Source organism: Rhinolophus sinicus, linkage group LG01 (assembly GCF_036562045.2).
Source record: "Rhinolophus sinicus isolate RSC01 linkage group LG01, ASM3656204v1, whole genome shotgun sequence".
Taxonomy (NCBI): Eukaryota; Metazoa; Chordata; class Mammalia; order Chiroptera; family Rhinolophidae; genus Rhinolophus; species Rhinolophus sinicus.
In genome coordinates, this window is record NC_133751.1 from 61054304 (window position 1) to 61081758 (window position 27455).

Here is a 27455-nt window from a genome sequence, read left to right on the forward strand (position 1 = left end):
GATTACACGTATTTTGTGGGAACTGAAAACATTTTATAATAAATTCTGAAAATGTTTACTCTTATTTACATAACTAGAGGGATAAGGCATTCATTTTGAGACAGAATTAGTAACCACAATCTTTGACCCTGACTAGGGGTGGAGGATGCAAACACTTTGGAAATGATCTTTCTGGAATCCCTGGAGATAAAAACCTGGTAAAAGATCTGAGAAGAAAAAGCTTTTCTGAGACTGTAGCAATTGTTGCAATTTGGTTTCATACCCTGAGTAGTAACAAATATTACATTACATTCAAAGATAATTAGTCACTTTCAATAGGGGTGGAATTCTACACTTACAAACATGAATTGCATTTTAGAACTTTTAGTTATTTTATGTGGGGATTCTATTAGTGGAAAAGCAGCTAACTGTACCTACACTTATACATGAGAGAAAATAGCAGAAAGTATAACAAGAGGATTGCCTACAGGTGTGAAAAAGTATTTCTGCTTAATATTTCTAGTCACAGACCAGCGATCTTAAAGTTTGAGGGCATGGGCATCTTGGCTGAGGGAGGTGGCAGGCTATCGATGTCCAGAGAGGCTAAAAACACACATCATCACAAAATCTACACAGGAGCAACCATCTATTTCGGCTCTTTTTGCACCGCTATAGGCGCAGGTGCCACCACCTCCTGACACTGGCCCCCAACATACTTTTTAAAAAGGCTTTATCTTCCAGCTGATGACACTGGCACTCTCTATCCCAGAGACATGTTGATGCCCAGCCCCTTCATTCCAGTCACCCCAGACCCACTTGACTAGCTCACAATGATCACACGTGACCCCTCCTCCAGAAAGTATAAGTGGCACCATTTTCTTTGGGGTAACAAGCATTAAGAGTCAATAATTTTCAATGAAAGGAGAGGGGAGGCAGAGAAAGATAAAAGGTACATTTTATGTTATCAAGATAAGAACATTCTCCCTCCATCTACAAAAAAGCACTGCTGGCCTCACAGACCATTTGAAATGTAACAAAGAAGTTCCTGCCCATCCCATTGTGAAGGCGGAGCCAAGCAGATAAAGCACACACATTTGCATGGTGCAAACACAAGTACACCCGGATAAAGATGCATTCAGGTGAGGTGGGCAGGCTTCCAAAGGAGGGTCAGGGTCGCATAGAGACGATAATCTGAACCACCCTTCCACTGCCCCCCAGCCCCCTCATCCTGGCCAAATCCAAAAACTGAAGCTTAAGAGGGCAAATAATTTGTTCAAAATCACACAATACTCAGAACTGTAGAGACTTGACCCAAGTCTCTGGAAATCCAACTCAAACCTCTCAGATTACTCTTAAAAAAAAAAGAAAGGCAAAAAACCACACAGCCAATCCTAGCAACAACCAGTTTATGTAATAAGGAGAGGACATTTAAATTGATATTCCTTTAAGGAAACCCTACACACATTAAAATACATTAAATAAGGTGGTGAAGAATGGAGGACGCTCTCAGGCAGCCAGCCGGTGAGCTGTTGGTTCCGGCATGGAGATGGGAAGGATCAGATACGAGGGCCCTGGCACAGGTGGTCGGGGCCACTCCCATCTCTCGGCTCCTTGGCCGTCTCTCCTCAGGAGAACCCGGCTCAGGGGAAGCTCCCAGTGTCCATCAGCATTGATGAGGATTAATTACCTTTTCACTGTCAATGTGGACAACATCTTTGGCTCCAGGATCTTCCTCCCACAGTGGGGGCCCTTTGGGATCCTTCAGAAAGGCCAGTATGGACTGAGGAAAAGAAGAGAGAGGGAAAACTCATTTTAGCCAGGAAGAGGGAGGTAGGGGAATCGGGAACCTGCCGTTCTCCTGCCTGGAATGGGACTGACTGCATGCGGCATACGGGCAAACGCTTAGGGGTGTACCATTCCATCACCCACGTCATCACTGCTAAGGGCCCGAAAAATGTACTCTCACCACCCCCACCAGGATTTTTCAGCCACATGACACCTTACTGGTCAGCTGATCCATACCTATGCTTCTCCAAGGACCAGAAAAGAGGCAATTTGAGACAATTAATTGGCTTATTCGAACCAGAGACATAATCATGATTCTACTAAATCTCATCTCCTCCAGGAAGCCTTTCTGAACAATTTGAATAAAGGCCTCCAGTTGTGTCCAAAGGAGACATTTTCACATTCATGCAGCCACTAAAACTGTCAACCACATAAGCAGGTAATCACGCCTACTTGTAACCCACTTGGAATTTCGTGATCTAAACTGGTTTGGGAATGTGTTAAATCCTGATCCCCCTGTGGGGCTCAGGCTGGGAAGCGCCAGGGCAGGGGGCGCATCTCTGGGGACGCCTGTTTGTCTTGAAGACGACTCTCCCACCGCCCTGCTTCTAACGGTCCAGAAGGTCCAGGACGAAAATCCGACAAAGACCTTCAGAGTACAGGGTTTAATTGGCCATTGTCACGTGGACAACTGACCCAAGTCACTGCTCCCTTTGAGCAAGACACACACGGGGTGGGGAACAGGGGGCATATCACTCCCCTCCCCTCCCCTCCCTCCCTCCCTCCCTCCCTCCCTCCCCTCCCTCCCTCCCTCCCTCCCCTCCCCTCCCCACCTGCCATACTTCTCTGGTCCACGACAGACTAGACATTCCCTTTCCTTTCAGTCACTTTGGGATGGAAATGGAAAGAAATCGCCTCTTTTCATGTAACAATTGAAACGTTCATACTAGCACTCTTCTGATTTTCAGATATTCTTTAATTGACGTTGAATAATCCCATTCATAGGTTCTCTCCAAGTTGGTCTCACTGACAAGGTCTTGGGTGGAAACGTCTGCAGGGAGCAGCACTTGGGACCCCACACTCAGCTGTCCTGTTCTGGGAGCTCTGAATCCCAGAAATATGGCCCAGATCCCCGTCCCTTGCTCTCTAGGTTGACTTCATGGCTGGGAAACCACACTCACAGCTACAGGGCCTTGGAGAAGGGCATCGGAGGGCCATCTGCATTTGGCTTCCGGGCACCTCTGGTCCTCATCACTTAAACAGTAAGGATTTGGCTGGACAGACTGCTGACAAGCAGAGGGCTGCTTAAACAGGAGTTCCCTCCTGAGTTTCCTGCTCTTTACCCTCACTTTTCTGGCCTTCGGGCCTCTTTAGGGGCCACGGCATAGCCCCTGTGAGCAGGACCCTGCTGAATGGTACAGGATGACAGCAGCAACAGCCAGAGCACGATCCTGAGACTGTGTGCTCCCTCTGCCCAGGTGTCCTCCATCTCTCTGGAGATAAGATGCCCAGGAGAAACCCTGAAAGGAAAACTAATCGATGACCAAGGAGGGCCTTCGTCTCGGCTACTCCTGCCGAAAAGCAGAAGCTGTCAGGCAGTCATGAGGACGCTCTGCCAATCCCCCCACCCTGGAGAACTGCAGGGACTCTACCCCAGTCCCTGATGGCCCTGTGGGCTTTGGAGACCCTGGGACAACAATATACCCTCTCTCCGAAATAGACTCTGACCCTCTACAATGCTCAGTCCACCTCTCTAGCTTATTGACATGAATGTCACACAAGGATGAGCTCCCACGCACCTCGTCTTTGCAAGGAGGTGGACACCGGCCAGGACTCGGCCTCCCCCGCCCAGGCCACCAGGCCCCCTTGTGCCTTTCCTGCTACCAAAGTTCTGAGCAGCTGCTGTCCCCGGCGCCACCATTCTAGGACAGACTCCTCGCAGGGCCAGCTACACACACATTGAAAACAACCTCCAAAAACAAAATCAAAGGCCCCCGCTTCCTCCTTCCATCACTGCACAGGCACCTCCCCCACCCCACCCCACCCCACCCAGCTGACTCTCATTCCTGGGGAGCACGGGCTCTCTCCAAGGACTTCAGTTGAGGTCTCCACACAGAATAAGAGGGGTTAAGCAACTCTAGTGGACAGAATTTTCTCTAAGTGTCTAAGTGGGTGTTACAATGATTAGTGACCAGGCTGAGTCTGTATCAGGTAAAAGATGCAGCAACTGAAAAAAGAGCACATTAGTGGATAAACACGAGATGACCAGGGAGGTTGGGGGGCGGGGGTTGTGGGGGGGGTGGCAAGCGAGAGGGGCACTGACACCTGCACAGACAGATGGACAGACAGGAAGGAATGGAAGGAGATACAGATGGAGAGAGAAAGAAGCACAGGGTGTAGTCTGAGAAGCAGGAAAATCAGAGTGAACCCAGCAGATGTAGGAAACAAAAGAAATACGTGGACCCAGCCAGGGCAAGGGAATCCTGCCTGGACCAGAGTGACGGAGCAGAATCCAGGGGCAGGAGAAGGGCTCAGGGTGGGGCTGTGATAGCAGGACAGCACTGACAGGTCACAGGATCTCCATACTTATTCACATGTCCACCGATGCTTTTCCATAGATCTCTAAATTGGCTTTATAGGAGGGAATGTCTCGGTGACATCGGCATCTCATTTGGAACAAGCTGCATCAGCCACGGGTGCCAACCTGCCTGTGTCCGCGTGCTGTGCTAGCCTGGGCACAGAAGCCCCTTCCCGCCTAGGGCAGCCACTTGTAGGCACTGCTGCAAAGACGAGGAGGGCTTGAAGCCACAGCAGAGGGAGCCCCAGGCCTAGGCCTTTGGAGGGGAGAGGCGTGACATCACATGCCTCCCTGGACGGCTGCTGATAGAGTCACACACTAACAAGGCTGGCCGTCCGCTGTGTTAACTGTTACAAACTTTTCCTGATATTCTGCTGACATATGCTCTGGAGATAAGAATCCCTCAGGTCATTCGGAAGAGCTATTTGTGCTCTCTGCCCTTCCTTCTCTCAGAGAGAAGCTGCCAGACTTTTGGCATCCATTCAGACTCCAGCTCTGCTGAGAATGAGGGAGGTAAATTTACCTTAAATGTCACAGCTCGGTTATATTCAGTATGAAATGCACCATCCCTGTCAAATGAGGAGAAAAAGGTGTTAACTTTAGGAATGGTTGTGAAGATACATACCTTTGGTTTCCTGCAGCATCTTAATAAGATTCAGCTATTAAACACATTTCAAGATTTTTTTTTTTAAAGGAATAATTGTAAACACAGGGGGAAAAAATCATTCTGAAATTGATTTAACTAAAAATCGCTGTTCACTGAGAATACCAATGAAAGCTTTCAGCACTTACTTGGAAATTGAAAATGACCACGTGTACTTACTGGTAATGGAATAATTCGACCTTTTTGTCCTTTGGGCTCAGGTCAACTTTCATCTTCTTGCACAATTTTCTACTCTCTGCATCACTGAAAGACACAAATGTCGGCGACCATTTGTTACCTGAGTCCTCACAAAGGAGTTGGCAGCATAAAATCTGCTGACAGACTGAGAATAAGCCAGGTAACTTGGAATCTCAGTAGCAAGTGAGGACCTCACTGTGGATGGGTCCTCAGAGAACTGGAAGGAGAGTAACCAGTAGGATATGGGCGGATCAAGCAAGACAGGGCAAGCAGATGGGGAGGCTGTATCACTACACGTCAGGGGCAACACAGAGCGGTCTGCACAAAGCAAGTGCTCCAGAAGCTTAGAGGGTGGGTCGCCCATTCTAGGAAAAACAACAAACTCAGTAGAGACCAGCGGTTCCCATTCCTGGCTGCTCATGAGAATCACATGGGAAAGTTTATAAAATACAGATTCCTTGGCCCTCCCCAGATCATTACTTCAGAATCTCTGCCTGGGGCCTAAGAAGCTTTGGTTTTTCAGGTTCTGATGTGTGCCATATGCCACCTGCTATACACCATCGAACCAACATCAGAGGAAAACGTTCTACAATGTGGAAAGAGTTGTGAGATCTGACCAGGTACCGACAAAATCCAAAAGGAGAAAGGATAAGCTTCAGGGAATGGCTAGCGTCCGCAATATCACACTCTTGCAATTCTAATAAAAAAGTTTGTCGGGTGCCATTCACTGTTTACAAAGTGCTCATGCATGATCGCATCTAATCCTGCTTTCCCTCCTATTAGACCAGTGGATCTCAACATACGGCCCCTGGACCAGCAATATCAGCAGCGCCAGGAACCTGTCAGAAAAGTAAACTCTCAGCCCCACCTCAGACCCATTGAATCAAAACTCTGTGGATACTTGAGCAACTGTGTTTTAAGGAAACTTCCAGGTGATTCTGACATGCCAACATCCTGCACTGGCCAATCTCAAGGTTTGGCTTCCCCTGGGCCCTACGCCAGCCCCCTCAGAAACCTTACCTGATCTCAGAGACTCCCCAAAACCTCACTCAGCCAAGTGTGCCCAACTGCCAGCCAAAGGCAGCCAGCCAGCCACCCCAGCCACATAGGGCCTTGCTCTTTGCTTCAGGGCCCACTCCCCAGATCTGAGTAGACTCAGTGAGGATATATTGCCCCCCCACCCCGCACCCCAGCTGCTCTCTGCTGCCTACACTGCAGGAGAAACTTCATTCGGCAGGTATGACAGCCACCTCAGGGAAGTGCCTTCATGTCCCACCTGTGTACAGACCTCACCACCTTCCACAGCCGTCAGCTTCACACAGCTGTGCACCAGCCCCAGAACAGATGGACTAATTAAACCATTCAGCTCAATTCTAAAAGCAACGCTCATCAGTGCACAAGCAAAACTGTGGGACCTCATTTTAAGTGTAAATTCACAATTTGCAATTCAAGAAGCAGGGCTTCCAAGAGGGGTGTGTGTGGGTCAGAGGGGGGAGTGCCAGGCACTGTCAGGGCCGCCCCCAAGCCCCACCTCCCCCCAGGCCAGGGGCTTTCCCTCCCTATTTGGTGCTCCTTGTGGTAGCCATCACTGTGGCCACTCAGCTGCCAGCCTCAGGCCTGGCACAGTGGGGCCTCAAGAAATGCGTGATGAATTCAGAAAGGGAAGACCAATGACACTGCAATGGTTGCTCCCCCATGGTGGTGAGGGCATTTTAAGGTAGGGAGTCCAGAGAGAAGGGATAAGCTGGGGGTGGGAAGGAGATCCAGAGGGCCGAGAGGATACAGCAGAAGGCCCCTATAAGGGCAGCCCACTGCATCCTCGCTGGAAACTCTTACCCTAAAGCCCTCCCTGTGGAGATGCCGTACGCGCCTCCACCAACAACGTCTATTACAGGTTGCGTCTGCCCCATCCCGCTGGCCTGTGGTGAAGCCACGTAGATAGGCAGCGGGTTTGTTTGGGAACAACTGCGTCTGAGGTGCCCTTTCCCTGCCTGAGTTAATTCCCCAGAAGAGAGGGCTCAACTCAGGATGTTTACAACTGTTCACTTGGCACTTTCCTTGTCCAGCTTTGTTCTACCGCACTCGTTGCTGTGACCACCTACCATCCACCCAACTGCAACAGCAAACAGTGCCGGGGGCAGGAACCCAGTCACCATGGCCCCCCTTAGCGCCTCCCTGACACCAGCAGGGGTGCCTGAAGGGCCCACTCACGCTGAGGCACCTGTGCTGGCCGCTCAGCTCTGCAAGGCAGCCACTGGAGGGAGAAGTGCCACCCCACACTGGCTCTCTCTTCCATCAAGCCTGGCGAGTGGCCTCTTCCTGTGACTTTCCCAAAGCAGAGAGGAGTGAGAGGGCTCAGACTCATCCTGATCCCAACCCCGCCTGCTCTGCCAGAACCCACTCTCTGCAAAAGTCTCACTGCAGCCTTAGGCGCCCTGTGAGCCCCGACCAGGCTTCCGAGCAACGCTCCAAACCACCCACCTTGGCTGAGTGGAGCTGGGAGGCCACAGCAGTTCTCCCACCTACATCTCTGGCCCCGACTCCAGCTAAGCCAATCGCAGCTGCCTCTGCCACAGGATTCCTTGCTGCAGACTCCGTGCAACCGTCTTCCCTCCTTATATTATATAGGATTGTCTCCTCTCCACACACACACACACACACACACACACACACACACACACACACACACGAATATGAATGCACACGCTCTCAGAAGGGGTCAGTGGAGAGATGGCTTCCTGTCCCCTCTGAGCGCCTCTGCCCCCCACCTCCAGCACTCCCTTCCCTGCGGTCTCTCTCCACAGCACATCTCCATATCTGACCGTGTCCCATGACTGTCACCTCCATCAGAAATGTTTGCTCCATGAAGGCAAGGGCTTTGTTTCCTTCCTAGCTGTGTCTTCAGGGTTACAACGCAACTGGCACGCAGCAGGCACTCTGTAAATCACCTGAAGAAATGAGGGAACGACTGATGCTGTCTTGTCAGTTGGGAGGAGGCTCTGCACTTCTGGCTTTCTGGGCCCTGTCTGCTGAGCTCCAGGAAACCGCCAGGTGACACTTCCTGACAGTACTCTCTGAGATCAGCTCCCCTCCCTCCTATGAGTCTGTCTCTCAGGGTGTGTGTGTGTTTCTGCACTAATTGTGCAGTACAAACAATAAAAGTCATAAGAGTTCAAGAAGGAGAGAGAAATTACCCAGTTCGGGAACTTAAAAGGATCTGGGTTGAGAGATTAAGCACAATTAATTGATCTACTGGCTACCTCCTTCTCTCCTTCCCTTCCCTAGCCAGTGACTGAGGCTCTTGGTGGGAAGGGGGACACAGGCAGTGAGCAGGGAAAGGAGATGTTTGCTGGAATGGAGAGGGAGGGAGAAAACCACCCATGGATCACGGAGTGGACTCATCATGCAAAAGGCCTCACCTGCCACTCTAGCTGCTGGGGATGCTGGAGTCCCGCCTCCCTCTGTCTGTTTACTCACCCATGACCTGCTACATCCGATCCCATCCCACCTCCTTTGGCTCTCCTCTACAGAGCACATGGAGAAAAAGATTACAGAGGCCTGTACACACTTCCCTTCCCAGCCTGGGCCCAGACAGACACATGCACATAGGTGCTTTCATTTTCATTTGTTGTGCGGTGGCTGGCTGCAGTGCGGAGTGGCTACTGCAGGTGCACTGCGCTGTGTTTACGAGATCATGTGCAGTAACAATCATTCGGGATACTAGCAACTCCCACTTGTGGGAGTCAGACCCAGGGATGAAAGCAGGGGGGGAAGCAGGAAGAAAGAGAAGAAACAGGGTGCTGGAGGCACAGGAAGTCGCAGCCTAAGTACCAAACCTTCCCTGGAGGAAGACGCCACTGCCAGCTACAGTGACTGATGGCTTCTAGATTTGGCTTTGCCATTAGCTAGCCTGTGACCTCTGGCGAGGCCCTTGGTTTCCTGAGCTGCAAAATGCAGGAGTTGTCCACGTGAGCTGAACGGAGCTTTCAATTCCTCTACAGGGTCAAGTATTGCTAAAGCACCAAAGCAGGCTGTCTATATCCTGACAGATAAACCAGGAGCCAGACACCAGGACCGAAGGTTGTGAGGGCATTTGAAGATAGGGAGTCCAGAGAAAAGGGACAAACTGGGGGTGGGGAGGAGATCGAGAGGGCTGAGAGTATACAGCAGAAGGACCCAAGACCCAAAAAGACCCGAACCTCCGTCCTCTCTCTCCTAGCCCCCAGACCAGATCCTCACTCAGCCACTCGGCCTCCTTATGTCCCCACAGAGCACAGGCAGCCTCCTGCAGCTGCCTACACTACAGTAAGCAGACTACACTAAGAAGCGGAGGCAAGGCCCCCAGCCTGTCTTGGCCACTGTGTGCCCTTGCCTCACGAGCCTTCCTGAGTTCCATTTCCCCATCACAGAAGGGCTAGATCTCTTTCTCCCATCTGCCAGGTCTGACATGCCGGGATTCTGAGCAGATGGATCTGTGACCCCTGAGGAAAAGTAGGAAGTGGACTCAGCTCAGAGACTTGAAAATGGGAGACCACCAGGAGCAAGTGAGCAAGAAATACTGTCAGAGTGACTGCTAAGTGCCAAGTACTAAGGACAACATGAACGAATACAGCTGGAGGACACAGGCAGGAGACAGAGAACAGTCCTGGAATAGCTGGCCCTTAAGGTTGGACAGACCTCGGTGGTCAGGTAGCATTCTGTGATGAAGGGACTTGCTGGATACAGCACGGATCCCCCAGGCCTCACTATTCTCCTTGGTACCCACCCTTAAGAAGGCACATATTAAATATGAATTATGCAGCACAGTTAATAACAGTGATGGGAACAGAGAGAGAGGAGCGTGCCTTCTCCTCCTCCATCCACCTCCGTAGCCCCGCAATTCTAAGGCTCTGCTCCCCAGTGGGGGACACGTCACCCCAATGAGTGCACGGCAATGTGCTGGGAGGTATCTGAAGACACACATCAACAGAGCACTTCTTCTGGGAGTCTCTTGGATTCCATGGTAAGTAATGCTAAACATGCTTACGTATAAAGGAGCAAATGCTACATTCAAATATTCTTTAGAAGAAAACATAAGACTGCAAAATATGTTATGTCTACACTGGCAGGCCGCAAATCTTGGATCTGAAGAGGAAGCACTGCTCCGGGGAAATAAAGCAGATGGGAGGAAGAGAACGGGGAAGAAGGAAAATGTGGTTAGAAATGACCCTAATCCCCCAGGAAAAGCAAGCAGTGCGCACAGATAAGGGCAGCGTCAGCCCCAGGAATTAGCATACGCGGCACAGCTCCCACCTGCTGGCTCCAGCTCAGCTGCCCAGACAGCAGCACTCCACGCCAAGGCCAAGTCCTGATGCCAGGCTGCAGGGCACGAGGGGAATACCAACTCCCTCATACACAACCCACTTAACAGCCAGACAACGACCAGCAGCCAACCCGAGCGTGGCTTCTGTGGTCGGAGCCAGGCGGTGGAGTGAAGGGAAGGGAGAGCTGACAAATCCCTGGACAGAAGCCAGACACCCCACCGAATCCCACAGTGACAAGTTCCTGAGGTCTGGGGGAAGATCAACATGGAGGGGTTATGTGTGCCTACAAGCACGCATGCAGGGATTGGGAGCAAACAGCCAGAAATGTGAGAAGAAGAAGAAAAGAAAAATCCACACAGAAAAGAGAGGAAGAAAAAGACCAAAAGAATGGGGCAGCAGGGCCCAGAGAAGTGAAGAGGCAACAGAAAACTCGTAGGGAGAAAACAAAGGGGGAGAGAGGAGGGACATTCACAGGGAAAGAGGAGAAAGCTATAAGAAGCAGACACCCAGAACAGAGAGAGACACAAACACAGAAAGGCCCCCAAAAGACAGGAAGACAGACCCCTCCCACCACATATTTACACGCACACACCAAGTCTTGCAGCTTCTGGGATTTTCTGAACCAAGCTATTTCGGATGAGAGCAACTTGGAAGATCCAAATCCAGGTTTCACACAACATTAAACAGAAGCCCAGAGAGGGGCAGCAACTTGCCAAAGGTCACACAGCTATTTACCATCAGAGCCTGGCCTCAAAGCCAAGCGGCCTGGCCTGCAGTACTACAAAATCCACAGCACCCTGTACTTCTGCAGGGTTAGAGCAAATCACCCATGAGCTGAGGCAGACTCTCCCGCCCAGAACTTTCTTAAGGGGCATCCTCACAACAATCAAGGGATCCTCACCCAAGAAAAAGCTGTCTATATCCTGGAAAGGACAAACGCACCATTTCTAGCTCCCCCAGCTTCTTGGAATGCCCTGAACAATCTTGCCCGGATGGAAGATAACCACAGTAGCATGGGCTCTCACATTTAAATTCTATTCTAAAAAGAACTTTTGTTGACCTGATCCTCAACACACAGCTGGGAAGACGGCAGAATATGTATTAGTGTCCCATGTACAGGTGGGGAAACAGACTCAAGATAACCATCCTATCGAGGTCATTGGGCTCGTACATAACAAAGCTGACCCTCCGACCCAGGCCTCTGCCATTACACATCCAAAACGCCTCGCACCAAAGCAGCCTTCTCTCGCCGAGATGCCCCCCCTTCCCTTCACCTGCCGTTTAAGGGGGAAAAGCAGAGTGGTCTGTTCACCCCTGACCTTCCTGTCATCCCACCCCAAGCCGTGGCACCCGCTTTCCAGCCTCTGACCCTTCGCTGGCAGGGCAGGAAGCAAAGCTGGAAAGGCCAAGAGCTGGGGAAGCTCAGCAGGGCCCGTGGGAGGGGAGGCGCGCTCTGGCTGCCCACCGGCTATTTAGCGGCAGCCACGATAAAATGTGAGCAGATGTTGGCTCTGTTCCACCGACTCACTCCACTGCAGGCAGCAGCAGAAAGCGGTCCTGAGGCTGCCTCTGCCCATCCCCACAGCAGCTCATTCAGACTCATAAACACAGGCTGAATGCATTTAGAACAGCGAGAGCTGTCATCACGGAGCCCCGGAGCTAAGGAGGTGGGGGCCCCTAATGACTCACGGGGCACATTCAGAAGTCTAGGAGCTCACGCCCTTGGGGCTCTCCTTGTGTGACGGTGGACAGCCACCCAGTCCAGCCTGTGGGGACGAGAGCCCCCAGTTCTGTCCCTGGGGCTGTTCTGGGAAAATTTAGCCACACCTTGCCTCTGATTTCAAACTTGGACCCAGATATTCCTGTTTCCAACATAATCCATTAGGGCTCCTCAATCCACCTACTTATCTAAACTATTTTAAAAGCTAATTAACATTTCAGTTTATACTTCCTCCTGGAGGGATAAATTGAGTGGCAACTAAGCGGAACAATCTAGCTTTTTGTCTTTAGGTTACCTTTTTAAGCTCTCAGGTACCCCCTTGATTTTCATTTCAGCACAAGAGCTACCGGATTACTTCTCCCATTGGCACTTTTACTGACTCCAGACATCATGTCTCCAACGCGTCCTGATTTCTCATCTTCTTAGCCTGTCGCTCACATGGAACCCCAGTCCCATTTAGTCCTGCCTGTCTGGGGAGCAGAGCGGGACTGCGGCTTTCACATCCACCAGCCAGACGACCCCAGGCGGTGCTCAGGGCCCACACCACGGGAGAAGCCTGCACGAAAGCCAGGGCACTGGAAAGGCCTGGTACTCTGAGGTCTTCGCCCCCAACTTGAACTCTACCTCCTCTCTGAAGTTTTCTCACCCTTTCAAGGCAGAATTAAGTGACTCCCCCTCTGTACCTACAGCCTCCATTTACAGCACTTTGCACCTGGATTGTGGTCACCTGGTTAGGTGTCTGCCTCCTCCCGGCACACTGAGGACACTGTCACCCACGTGTGTACCTCACAGCGCACAGTGAGTGCTCAGGAATGTTTGCTGAGTGGACCCAGGTGGATGGGGTGACTACATCAAAGCTCTCCTGCCCACTTCTGCCACCTACAAGCCTCACAAGAACTCCCTGCGACAGGGCTCCATCGGCTGGGCGGAACTGGCATCGTCGTCAGCTCTGGAGAGTCCAAAGCACCCTGTCCCCTGATAGGCTCTGTCGCTCTGCCAGTCACCCAGCATACTCCTGGCGAAATATGGGACACAGAGACACACCTGGAAGATAAGAACTCTTCCAGGCCAACTCTAAACTAGAATTAACCAATGGCTATGACCTCACCACCTGTCTAGAGATCAGTCTCTTCCATTATGGTGGTGTTTACACAAAGCTGCAGGTGTGAGCTCACACGCATGCACACACACACAGACACATACACACAAGCCCGTCCAGTAAAGGCTGCTTGGCTACCGCTGCCCCTGGACTCATTCAGTGCTTTGTCAAAATATGAATCTCCTTCAATTCTCTCTCCAATCGCAACAGGCAGGAGGAGCTTGAGGCCATCAAATTCATTTGCAAAACAGCGGAACGCAGATTGTAGAGGAAGAAGGTTGCCTTGGAGTGGAGCCCATAAAAGCTCACTTAATCCACAGGGTAGTGGCAGGGCTGGTGACTCGCAATGTCAGCTATTCAAGGTTGAAAAGACCTTGATGGGCCATCCAGGAAAAGAACTACCTCTTTTCCCAGCAGAGCCCCACCTCTTCCCCATACAAACCAGAGTGCAATACTCTTGAGTGCAATTCTCCTTTCCCCTCCTCTTCCCAAACCCAGGCTCCTGATAAACCCTAAGTCCAGGTAAGAAGTAGCCAGGCACAGTGGTTCTAGAGACATTTCCTGTCCTCAGTCAAAAGAACAAGTAAATGCTGAGATCAAGAGCAGCAAGTGCCTTACATACAACTGGTGTTCAGTAAATGCACAAAGGACAAACCTGCTCTTAGCTACCTTTTCTCTTGTGTTCATTCACTATCCGTGTGTCTTTTCTGTGTGTGTGCCAGTCTGAGCCAAACTGAGAGCTCAAGATAGGAAAAGGGTGTGTGTGTGTGTGCCTGTGTGTGTCTACATGTGTGTGTCCGTCTGTGTATGTGTGTGTCCATGTGTGTGTGTCCGTGTGTGTGCCTGTGTGTGTCCACGTGTCCATGTGTGCGTCCGTGTGTGTGCCTGTGTGTCCACGTGTGTGTGTCCATGTGTGTGTGTCTCTGTGTGTATGTATGTGTCCATGTGTGTGTCCGTGTGTGTGTCCGTGTGTGTGTGTCCATGTGTGTGTCTGTGTGTGTATGTGTGTGTCTGTGTGTGTCTGTCTGTGTGTCCATGTGTGTCTGTGTCTGTCCATGTGTGTATGTGTGTGTATGTGTCTGTGTGTGTGTCCGTGTGTCTTTCTGTGTGTTTCTGTGTGTGTGTCCGTGTATGTCCATGTGTGTGTATGTGTGTGTCTGTGTGTATCTGTCTGTGTGTCCATGTGTGTCTGTGTCTGTCCGTGTGTGTGTGTGTATGTGTCTGTGTGTGTGTCCGTGTGTCTTTCCGTGTGTTTCTGTGTGTGTGTCCGTGTATGTCCATGTGTGTGTATGTGTGTGTCCGTGTGTGTGCGCCTGTGTGTCTGTGTGTGCATCTGTGTTTGTGTGTATGTGTGTGTGTGTCCGTGTGTGTGTGTGCCTGTGTGTCCATGTGTGTCCCCGCAGCAAAGCACTGAACATAGAGACATGGAAATTATTCCTAACGATTGAAAGGAAAGGCGGCTGGGTGCACTCTGGACTCCAACTCCCCAACTCAAAAGAACCTGAGGAACCCCACCAAGAGGCCCGGCCCCGCAGTAAGCAGCAGCCCTCCTTCCTGGGACTCCCTCCTATGAGCCAGCACTGGATTCTGCCACCTTCACACTGAAGGAAAGCCTCTTGGAGGAGGAAGGTCGAGGAGGAGGGAAATCAGAAAGGAGGAAAAGGAGCTCAGGGCACTGACATCAGCACAGGTTATTTCTTTTTTTTGGGGGGGGCACAGGTCAGAGGAGAGAGCTAGAAAGACTAAGCCACCTGCCCAGGACTGACATTTCTAACGGAGCCACCTCCGAGGCCAAGGCCACAGTCGGATCGGCCAGCTGATTGCACCCCTTTGGGCTGCAGGCAGTGGAGACCTCTGTTACAGGCCTGGGCTGGGCGGCAAGCCCAGGTTCCTGCTGCAGAACCCCCCCCACCGCAAGCAAGCCCCCCAGGTGACCCTGAAAACAACCTTACCTCTGTAGCCATCAAGGCCCGCTCTATAAAACGAGGCCCCCGGTGCTACCAACCGGGAGGACAAAATCAAGTGGCACATGACACAGTAAGAAGTAAAAGCACCCCGGAAGAAGGGAGGCAGAGGGCGGGGCTGGGAAGGACAGAAGGGAGAGCCGGAACCTGCCCGTCTCTCGTCCACGGGTGACCCTGCAGGACTGCTACAGAGGGCTTCCTGCAGCATCTCTCTACCACCTCCTGTCTCCCAGAGTGTTAATCAGGGACAGTTCCCTACCCCACTCGCCAAAGCTCCCAAGTGCCCTGCCCTCCAGCCACATGCTCCATGTCCCCAGGACATACCCACAATCTACCCAGCAAATGGTGCCTTGTCCTTTCACTGCCTGGGCCACAGTGGACAATAACCTGAGATGACTTTCAGCTGCAGCCTCTGTAAAAAATAAAAAATTAACAATTAAACATTTGTGCCCAAGTGCACCAGGGTCACCCCTGCCGTCTTCCCTCAGGGGCAAGGAAGGAAGGAGGAAACCAGTCCCCGAGGGGGTGAGGTCCTGAGCACCAGTTAAAACACTGTCCCTGTGCTCAACAGTTCTGTGAGCACAGCCTGGCTCTTCTCAGAAACCCCTGCTCCGGCCATGCTGCCGGGCCCTTCCTCACAGACACAGAACCCCCACCTCACCGGTCCTGCAAGCCACACGTCACGCCCCCCTCTTCCAAGAATCTCTGAGCCAAACAGTCAACTGCCAGTACAGTCTCAGACTCATTACCTTTCTGGGACGAATTCTAAAAATTCTGTAACCAAATATACAATTCCATAACTAAAGTAGGGAACGAGTTTGCCAGTTCCATACTTGTGTCCCAGCGCCCAACCTGGGAGCTGATGAGGGCAGGGACCAGACCCTTCCCTCACTTGTGTGTCACACTCATGTAGAGGATCAGGACACCTGGGGATGAAATGTAGCTGGCGTGTGACACCAGTCTCCAGTGGACCAATACCAAGTGTGCCCAATACACGTTTCACAGCCCACTTCCCTAGAAACGACAGCGGAAGAGCCAGCCCTGGCAGTACCTCGGGGGTCAGCTTCAGGACCGTGGGCTATGCCTTGGGGCAGAAAGGAGTGAACACAAGAAAGGAAGAGTTTTCAGTTGGTCCAGGTGTCTGGCGAAAGCACCTGGAAACTACTGTAGGAGGAGAGGTTCTTCAATATGGAAGCTCTGTGGCCAGGATTTCAATCCTGCCAACCTCCAAGGGCCCCTGCAGCGTGGCTGTGGTCAGTGTGTCACCTTCCCCTAACATACCTATGAGCTCATTTGAAAGGCCCATCAGTCTGCTGCCTTCCCCCGCCCAAGACCATATGATACATTCCAAAGCCAAACAGAAATGATGTCTGAATTATTTGCTTCCACAGATCTCCTTTTCTAGTGTGGATAATGGTAGCTGTTTGTGAATACAAAGCGTGCTGCGCCTTTCATGGAAGTGAACAAAAAGCATCATTCTAGAACCATGCCAGGAACCCCCCCAACCCACCAGGGCAACAGGAGGAGGGCCCAGTGGAGGTGGGAAAGGCCATGGCTCCACCACGCAGATGGGCTCTGGAAGGCGGGGCAGGGAAACTAAAGAAGAGCAACATGAAGCAGCCTTCCTTACCCCTGCCTTTCAGCAGCAGACAGAGAGGCACTGCTTGGAAAGATGGGAAGGGAGAAAACCTGGGTATTGCACTGCTCCGAAAGCCTACTGATGGTCACAAGTCTTAAGGCAGGAAGGTAAAAGAATCACCCATTGCCACCCACCAAAGCAGGGAGGAGCTGGTAAGCGGGAAGCATGGGAGCTCCACTGCCAACGACTGAGAGAGTACTCAAATGAGGGCTTCAGAGAAAGCAAGACACTCCCCGCCCTGCCTCGTGCCCCACAAGCCTCTACTAAGAGACCTCACCTTCCCGTTTTCTAACTTGCCATAATCATTCCCTGGTCACAGAGGCCTCCGTCAGTGCAGAATTAATACATTTCTTCCTACCCTCCAGCAGAAGAACGAGGCAGAGGTGGTACAGGGCACCAGCTCTATTATCTACTAGCTGGTAGACCTCAGACAAGCCAGCTGTTCTCTCTCAGCTTCAGTTTCCTCACTTGTAACCTGGATGTTATCTGACAACCTGCACTGCCTCCCTCATGGCAAAGGAGCAAATGAGAGTGTGCTGCAGAGTCCTTGCAAGATGACAGGAACTACCCAGCGAAGGAACCAAATGTGCTCCTTGCTGACAACCGCCAGCGAGTCCTCAAGGGGTGAGTCCTGCTTATTCGGGGCCCTACACCCCAGGCCTCAGCAGCAGCTCTGCTTCTCCCTTGCCTCAGTTTCCCCCTATTCTTGACAGCAGAGAAATGCTAGTCACATGCTGGACTCCCAACAACCTGAGGAAGCATCTGCCAGGTCCTCAGAAAGGGAAAAGCTGTAAGTGCCAGGGTGCTTAGAGGAGGCAGGCTTCAGGAGGGACACACGTCCAAAACATCCATCAGCCCCAAGTGCCAATGAATGTCAAGCATGAGCTGCAAGGAGAGCTGTGCCCGGAACTGGCCCAGCCACTGGCTGTTGATTCTCCGGGCAGAGAGAACTTGGCATCCTTGGGAACGGCGAAAACATTTAACTCTGCTGGAAAAACATCGACAGTCAGATGTTCAAAGCTGCAGCCAAGAGCCGAGCAAACCTCTCTCCGTCCACCATGCCCTCCCCAGTCCCAAGGTCAGAAGAGGCAAGCTGCTGCTCTCACCCCCACTAAAGCTGCCCTGTCCTGAGCTTAAAGCCACTGCAAACTCAGTCTCGTGTTCCAATCCCAGGGCAGAACAGATGGGGGCCAGGCAGGGTCAGAGCTGCCAGCCTGGGGACATGCCCCCAAGCCTGGGACCAAGTTAGCTGGCGACAGGCCGGCCCAGGCTGTTAATCAACAGCTCTGGTGATGTAAGCTCTGGTAGGGCTGGCCTGTGCCTGTCCAGGAACGTCCATTCCTGGGGTCCACTGTCCTCTATCCTCCTTCAAACATACACCATCTGCCTCCTGAGTGACTGCGGGACTCCAGAGGGCTTTTCCTAAGAAATACTTGTAAAAGGGAACTGCTATGAACTCTCAGGGATCCAAAAGCGCAGCATTCCCACCCCTCCGTGCCTTTGCCCCTGTCTTCTGAGGAAAGCTGACAAACCTGGTGTCCCTCAAACCCTCTCTGAGTGGTTCCTGGTCCTAAGGCCTCTGCCTCCCACCTCTGCTTCCCTTCTTGTCCCATCCCATCCCCAATGGATGACCCCAGGGCCAGACGGGGCACTCACCAGATTTGGAGTAAAGCACCAGTACATTATTCCGGGTCCTGAGAAGTTTTTTCAAGTCCTTGGGATCAGAGATCCTCTCGATGAGTGAGGAGACCTTTGTGGAGCACAGCCACGCCGGCAGGCCCACCTGGAAGACAAGGAGCCACGGGCAGTGAGCCTGAGCCCCCACTCCCGGCCAGGCCCGAGGAAGAACGGGGGCCCACGGACATGCTGCATAGAGCACATGTACTCCATTCAGCGGGATAAGGGTACCCTTCTCACAAAACTGTAACTGCCTTTTCACTTCATTCCCTCTCCAAGTCACCAACCCCAAGACACCCCCCCAAGACACTTCCCAGCCCTCTCCCAGTGTCCACGTCACCCTCTGCTTCGTGCACTTTATAGGGCTGTATAGAAGCACTTGCCACCCACTCAATCGAGATATCTCTGCACTGCACCCCAAATGCCACACACCAAAGCAATGTGAAAACTCCCTCCCACCTAGGAGCACCAAAGCACACAACCCACAGAGAAGTATGATCACCTCTGATGTTTAGGATGGGAATGGATGGGTGAGGGGTCTTCTGCTTTCCGCACTCAGCCAATGATCTCAGGAGACCAGCCAACAAGAAATGAGCCAGCTGTCCCCAAGAACCCTGAAAACCTTGCACGTAGAGGTACTAGGCACCTCTGTGGGCACAGTGAGGGGTTGGCTAAAAGCAGGGTGCGCACGCGTGTGTGTGTGTGTGTGTGTGTGTGTGTGTAAAGTCTGAATAAGGAGCAGTCACACAGCAAGTCCCCACACCCAGCCCACACAGCTGGCCAACAGTCCCTTGCCTCGCTGGCAGAAAACACGGGGTTACTATGTGGAGAAACTGACTAAGGAAAGCTCTGCTGGGAGACACAAGGCAAAGATGGTGGAAGTCAGACCCTGAGAAAAAACAGGGGATTCAAGGAACATCTACAAACTGAACCTTGAGCTGGCCCATCCCCCAGCATCCCTTTTTCAGAATGAGGCTCATCTTATTCCCGCAGGCAGGAGATTAGACAATTTTTCTCTGGAGAAACTGAGAAGCACAGAAAAACAACCTAAAAACAGTGACTTGGAGATCCTCCAATGAAACAGTAGCGTTCCCACTCAAATACCCATTGTGAGGCCCTCTAAGTAAACAAGGGCCCTCCACCCCTTCCTACACTGGGTCTCCAACCTACAGAGCTAATGCCTTGCTCTTTAATACAGACAAAGCCAAGGTTCATCAGATACCTGAGGAAAGCCCTTAAAGCAAATGACAGAGATGAAAACAAACCAGGGGAAAGATGAAACTTAGATTGAAAAGAAAAGAAAAAGAACAGAAGAAAACAACGAAACTATTATTATTCTCAGAGAAATAACAGTACATCCATCAAACAGTAATTGAGTGTTATGAGAAAGGAATGGTCAAAGAGAATCAGGAAAAACTCTTGGAAAGAAAAACTCACAGAAATAAAAAATGTCAATAGAATTGAAAGTAGAATTGGGAAAAAGAAACCTCCTAGAAAATAAAACAAAAAGATCAAGAAACAAAAAACGAACTAAAGGATAAGAAAAATAAGACGGATCCATTAAATGCAAGAGCCAATTAAAGGAACTACAGAAAAAGAAGAAAACAGAGGAAAAGAATTATCAAAGAAATAATTGAAGAAAACACCCCAGAATTGAAGGATGTGAGCTTCCAGTTGAGAGGGCCCGGCATCAAGAATAAAAAAAGGCTCTCACCAGAGTACATCTTGAAAACTTTCAGAACACTGCTGACAAAGAGGAGATTTGAGTTTCAAAGAAAAAGAAAAACACTATGAAAGATCAAGAGTCAGAACGGGCAGACTGCTCATTGGCACTCCAGAAGACAGTGAAGCACTGCCTTCTCAAGCAATGTGATTCCCAGCTGGGCTTCTATAACCAGCCAGACTACCTGGTAATTGTGAGTACAGATTTACTCAGACTTAAGATCTCACATGTGAAAAATTTACCACCAATGCACCCTTTCTACCTTGTTTCCCCAAAAATAAGACCTAGCTGGACAATCAGCTCTAATGCGTCTTTTGGAGCAAAAGTTAATATAAGACCCCATCTTATTTTACTATAAGACCGGGTCTTATGTAACCTAACATAAAACCGGGTATGATATGATATGATATGATATGATATGATATGATATGATATGATATGATATGATATAATATAATACTGGGTCTCATATTAATTTTTGCTCCAAAAGACACATTAGAGCTGATTGTCCGGCTAGGACTTATTTTCGGGGAAACACAATAGGAAGCTACTGGAACTCATGCTCTACCAAAACAAGAATAAATAAAAAAATAAGAAAGACATAGAACCTAAGAAACAAAGGTTCCAACGGAGGAGAGGCAAGGAGAATTACCACGTTGACGGTGACGAGAAGCCCAGGACAACTGTTCCACAGCTGACAGAGCAGCCAGCACAGAATGGAGCAAGGACAGAGGCTTATGGGAGAATGTGGTCAATAAAAACAGACAACTGTAGATTATCTAATATGCTTGACCATATTGATCAGTTAAATAATCTGGCCAAAGTCCCACAGCTAATAAGAAAGAGCCAGGACCTGAAGCCCAGTCCCTATTTGACCCCAGGCCCTCTCAGGCCACTGCCTCTTTGCAGCCACAAGTCTGAAGTTGAGCCTGAGCTCTACCACTTGGTAGCGGAGAAGCCCAAGCAACATCACTCAACCTCCTAGAAGCTTAATGCCTCGCATCTGACATGGAGATAATAATACCTCCCTCGTGGGACTGCTGTGAGGATGAAATGGGATAACTTATCGAACATGCTTTATGAATCATAAAGCACTCCAATAGTATCATTACCATAATATATAATACAAATTTCCATCTCAGCAGAGTAGAAGACAGAAATGCGGCCATATTCTAGTGTTTCTAAATATAATCGGCCATTAGATTTCAAGATTCCTTCTCCCCAGGGTAAATCCGTCCAGGAGGAGGAGTTAAGGAATTACTTCTCCCTCATTGTGCCCTGCCAGAGCTGTGTACGATGCCTACTAAAGACCACTGCCTTTATGCAGCCCACCTTGAGAACTCACGAAAATGTTAATTTTGCTTTATTATTACATGTTATTTACCGCTCCCAGAGAGCTAATCGACTTCAGACTAAAAAGTCCATAGCTCAATGCACATAATTAAAGGAAAAACAAGAAAAGAATCTGTGGGAAAAACACGTTGACTCTGTTCTGTTTTTACTCCTCAGGTAATCTGCAGTCAAGAAAACAACTGCCCTCGCCCAGTACCTGGGGACTCTGCCCCGCGCCTGAGACTGGCAGGCACCCACACTTCTGGAACTGGGGAGAAGGAAAGGGGAAGGGAGGGAGGGCGAGCCCAGTGCCCACCTGCCCCGGCAGCATGCTGGCACACACCTGGGCCACAGAGAGCACCGTGTCTACAGCAGAAACTACAAGAGCTGAGTCCCACGGCACACGCACAGCTTCCTTCCTATAAAACCCAGTGCATTCCTCAGGCCATCTAGCCAACGGCAACCCTCAGAGTACACAATCCATGTTCTAGTCAGCCACCAAAGCCTCGGACCCAGTGTCTACCCTCACACAACAGAGAACTTAAGCTCCACCAGAGATACACCGGGCAAGCTGACTCTGCTTGAATACCATCACCAGCCTGACACTGGGGCTTACACATGGGCAATGCCTGCGGCTGGGTATTTATGGAGGGCCTGCCTCCTCCCCGCTCCTTACCCTACCCCTAGGCTAGGAGCTCGGAGGACAGGGCCCAGAACAGTGTCTGGCCCCTTGAAAGCCTTCAGGAAAATGTTTGTCCAGCAGATAAACATGACAAAGCACACAAGTTACCACACTCCTGACCTTTGCAGAGATCACCCACTAAGAACTCGTTACACAGTGAGTCTGCGGCAGCTCTCAGGAGACCTGGAAGGGACCAGTGACAGCAGACAGACCCCAGCGCAGTCAGAGAGGGTCTGGGCTGGAGCATAGTAGGAGAGGTGAGGTCAGGCTGGGGGTCTTCTAAGCCTGGCTCAAGAAATTCATTTGGCCATGACCTCAGCCGGGGCAGCCAACAGGAAGCTAGAGGTGGAGGGACGAGCTGGGTGACTGTCCAAGTGGGAAGAAATGGGTCAATCCGAGAGCCTCAGGGAGAAACAACAAAACCCAATGACTATTCACATATAAGGCAGGAAGAGAGAAGAAGTTAAAATGACCCCAAGGATTCTGGGCTAGGAGTGAGGAACAATAGCCCCAAATGGAAGACCTGAAAAGCAGCATCAGCAGAGACCTTAGTCTTATGTTCAGGCGTGGACCTGTGGACAAGACACCCCAGTACAGGCATCCTCCAGGCTTGAGAGGAAGAGGAAACCTCAAAGCCAACGAGGTCTCTGGGGTTGAGGTTCAGAAGGAGAAGCAGAGGGAGGGAACACTTCAGTGAGGGGAGGAAGACGGACAGAAGGAACGTCGGGAAGGAGAGGCTAGGAAGTGTTGCATCAACACAGACCACGGAGGAGACACACAACAAAGTAGGTGACTGATCTATAGGCAAAGCCCATGGCCAAGTCCACTGGACACAAGATCTTAGCAGCATGGGAGGCTTAGAAGCCAGAGTGCTGAGAAGAGAAAGCACAGCTGCGCAGGAGCTGGGGTGGCCACAGAAGGAGCACAGGTGGCCCAGTAGGGTCAGGAGAAAGATGGGCTGTCTCCATGGCACACGTCTGTGGGCACAGGAAAGGCAGGCTTTGGAGATTTGGGAGTGAGAGAGGAAAACCGTCATGATAGCCGGATCTGGGAGGACCCAGGGAGTTGGGGTGCAAAGAGCTAAGATGTGAGGCTTAGCATCTCTGAGTGGGGAGGATGAAAAGCCCATGTCTGGCCTCTCACAGACCCTCACCTTAGCAGGCAACCGCAGGGACAGCCAGGAGGGAGGCCATTCCCTCCCTCCCCTAAGCCTAAGGGGACGCTCTCCCAGCCACTTAACATTCTCCTTTCTCCTCCACTTCAGTCTATTGTAACCTTTCCCGTGTGTGGGCTCCTTCCTTTCCTTCAGATGCGGCTCCAGTGAGCTTTGGATGGCACTGAGCGCCTCCCTGCAGATTTCTTAAGTCACGAACCACAAACCTTGACAATAAGTACGGCAACAATAACAACGTTAATGATGCACAAACCCTCTGCTTTGTCACGGCCTCAGGGGACACCGGGCAGTGCTGAGAGGTGCTTCAGAAGCCTTTGGAGCCAGCCAAGGAACTGCTTCTGGGCTTGGCAGGCTCTTTACATTCTAAGTCATTCTCTTTGGCCGTAGAGGAGAGGGAAAAATCCGCTCTGTTCACCATGCGAACTCCTTCTGACGGGCTCCGATAATTGCTTTCTTTCTGCTCAACATCCCGCAGCTTTAACAGGATTTGCATCAAGGATGAGCCGCCCCCATGGGCTAGGCTGAGACCCATAAACTACTCCACCAGTGCAGGGCAGAACTCCGCTGGGAAGGATGGCCTCCCTTTTTCTGCTACTGGGGAACACAGGACCCCAAAGCCAGGTCCCACTTGCATCAGAGAGCAGTGCCACTGCCATCAGAGTGCCAGTCCCTTAGCTCCCAACCGCTGTCACAGTGCTGTGCCCCACTCAGAACCCCAGACCCCTCCATCAGAGCAGCCCCTTCCATGCCCAAGCCTCTCCCCACTCCTCAGAGCCCAGCAGCACCCAGGGTCCCTGGCACAGAACCTCACCTCCACTCCACCACAGCGGGAGGCAATGGGGGGCAGGAAACTGGGTTCCCACTTCATTTTCCGGACTCCTTGCAGTGTTCTCCTAACAGGCGGCTGCCCATATCAGGGCCTGCCAGACAAACCACCCTCCGGCCTGGCAGCCCACGCTCGTTTGCTCCCTTTGTGGTTTTCCCGCCCCTCAGACGTCATGGAAAGGGCACTGCTTCTGGAGTCAGAAACCCAGGGTCAAACCCAGGCGCCATCATGAAGCGCACAATGATCTCAGAGCATCATTTCCGCACCTGTGACGTGGAGGGGACAATGCTGACACCTGCCTGGCAGGGTTGGTTGAGGATTAAACGAGGGGGGAAAAGTACACAGAGAACCTAACATAATGCTTGGCATGCAGAAGCACGTAATAATCGTAATTAGCTTTAGTAGTACCATTAGTGAGACAAATCACAGAGCAAGGACAACAGTAAAATGGGAACCACCTCTTCCTCCCCAGGGCCCAGCTTGCAATCAGGCAAAACAGCACACACATCCAGGCAGGAAGAAGTGTGCACGTCCACACGTTCAGCATCATAAAACCTGGAATAATCACCCATCTGCACAGCGACCCAGACAAGAGGCTACGGCACACATGGAGCGCTCCATCCAGGTTTTGTGCCCATTTGCCCCTGATGAATGGGTACAGGGGAGGAAACTGAGGCTCAGAGGGGCTCAATTACTTATCAAGGTCACACAGTAGGTAAGCAGCAGAGCTAGGACTAGAGCTTGGGTCTCCCAGCTGCTGGCCAGAGGTGGTGGTCTGCTTCTCTCAATCCCACAAGCTCCCTGAACTCGAGGCAACCCAAGCCAAAAAAGGAGCACCTCCTGCCCAGGTAGGACCCATCAAAGCAGCCAGGAAAAGCCATCATCTTCCAGAATCCCATGGCAAGGAGGGTCTCAGCAGGGATTTCCACTAACCCTCTGCTTCCTGCAAACCCAGAGCACCCGTGGTCTGCCCTGGTTCTAAGGGTCCTGGGGCAATTAGCCCCGAGTTGCCGTTAGGCTGTGTACAGGAGTCTATGCCCCTTTCCATCTCCCTCTTGCTCTAACACACAACACACACACGCTCCTCTCTCTTCACTTAAGCTCACCCACGACCACCACCGGGCTAAAGAGATAAAGAGTCGTACAATTCTGGAAAGTAATAGGAAGAACAGTCCTTGTCACATGACACCCTCAGCTTTAAAAGGCCCCAGATCTCTGGGGGCGATGCCAGCATCCTCAAGTTCTCTACAGCCAGGGAGGCTGTCCTTTCAGACTCACTATTCGATGCAGATGGTGAAGCCAGAGGTACTCAATTACGTTAAAGCAGCTTGCTACAGGAGGAAGACTGGAGGACAGAAGTTTAACATTTAGGAAAAAGGGTGGAGGTGGGACTTGACCTTTTTGCTCTGTCAACTGAAAAAAGATACCCTTCTTATGTTGGGAGCTGTGAAGAAACTAGCTTAATTTAGTGTATAACCCACATTTTGCTCAAAATAGTTTTGAAATGTCAGGATCTAAAAGCCTAGACTCTTAAGAAGCTGGTGGTAAAGGGATCCAGGAAAAATGTTAAAAACAGATGACCTGAACGTAAGGTCAAAGAATTTGAGTTCTTTGGCCGAGAATTTAGAGCTGGAGATTTGGTGGAAAGAGCCAAGAAATCCAAGTTTTGTGCAGGTTTTCATGTTTACTGGCTGTGTGACCTTAGACAAGTCCTCGCTCCTTCTCTAAGTCTTAGTTTCTTCCTCTGTAAATGAAGGTGCTCGGCGTGGTTTCTAACGTCCTTTACAATTGTGACATTTGGCGAATCTACTCTCATGACCACTACTAGAGAAGGACAGTGAGGTAATTACACCTTATGGAGAAACCACTGAGTTTCTCTGAGTACGTGAACCCCTCCCATATTAAAAGCCACACCTCTCAGTCTCCTTTGCAGCAAGTGTGGCTATGTGACAAAATTCCAGCCCCTGGAATGTAAGCAAAAGCGTTGTGTGTTAACTTTTAGGAACTGTCCCTAAGAAACACCTGGTAAAAGTCTTAGTTCCCTCCTCCTCCTTGCCAGCTGGAATTTGGATAAGACGACTGGAACTCAAGCAGCCACCTTGAGATAATGAGGAGAAAGGAATTGCTAAAGATGTAGAGTAACAAGAGAGTACCTGGGTCCCTGACACCATAGAGTGATATAATGGCCCTGAAATACCCCTTTCCAGGCTTCTACATGAGGGAAATAAACAATCTTTTAAAGGCATTGTCATTCTGGGGTTTCTGGCACACATACAAATAGAACTTGAGTACCTACTGGAACAAAAGCTTTACTAGAAAGAAATATTAACATCTGCTTCGGTTGGGATATGTCTAAATGTCTGAGGCATCAAACCATGCATCATACTTCAGATAAATTGTCATAAGAAAGGAGGCAGAGAGACTATCAAGGGTTTGATTTACTAGGTTCCTACTACGGTATTTACCCACGTGCCACTGTGCCTGTTCTTATCAGGTATCTTGGTCACCTGATGACAGCTACCCCTAAATGAAAGGAAGATTAGCTAGTCACGCTGCAGTTTCCTTACAGCCTCAGCTCTTACTCGGAAGGGGACCACTGCAGGAGAATGAAAGGCCGGACATCCCTTGGAGTGCACAGGCTTGAGGTGGGCTCGTGGGATCCCCAGGACAGGACTCCTCGCAACAGTCCTCACATGACATCTCCGGCCTCCAGGTAGTCCCCCAGAGCTGAGGACTCAAAATTGCCTGAGCCTGCTCAACCTAGCGGGGCCAGAAGGCTGTGGGGACCAAATATGTTATTCCATGGAAGTCCCTACCATTTCATCTTGGATAGCTCTAGTCATTAGAAAGTTCAAAGCCTTCCCGCTCCCAGGCCATTCTGTCAGCCTATCATACTCTGAAGACCGCAAACACATTCCGTCTTAGGAGTCTGTAGATGAAATACCCCAATTCCTCAGATGGACCCTCAACTCCCTCACCGTCCTGAATGATCAGAGCTCGACACAGCCCTGCTCATGATTCTCGGAGCTACCCCAATGCTGGGAGCAGCGAGTCAGGCTTGCAAAGAGCAGTTAATGTTCTGCATTAAACTATAATTTACTTTGGAAAATAAACACCTATGCTTTTATTATTC

The 27455-nt window shown here is 50.8% G+C and overlaps 1 protein-coding gene across 2 annotated transcripts in view; it reads right to left on the reverse strand.

Annotated features, from left to right (window-relative positions):
• PDIA5 (protein disulfide isomerase family A member 5) overlaps positions 1-27455 on the reverse strand; it is an 83186-nt gene that overhangs the window by 44093 nt on the left and 11638 nt on the right. Inside the window, exons 2-6 of one of the 2 annotated variants that reach the window (XM_019738984.2) lie at positions 18565-18691; positions 15594-15681; positions 5166-5249; positions 4866-4911; positions 1667-1759 (exon numbers count right to left, since the gene is read on the reverse strand). In XM_019738984.2, the coding sequence (XP_019594543.2) occupies positions 1667-1759; positions 4866-4911; positions 5166-5249; positions 15594-15681; positions 18565-18691 (438 nt within the window). Of the gene's footprint in view, positions 1-1666; positions 1760-4865; positions 4912-5165; positions 5250-15593; positions 15682-18564; positions 18693-27455 lie in introns of those variants that run through there. The other variant, XM_074330842.1, reaches the window with a different exon arrangement.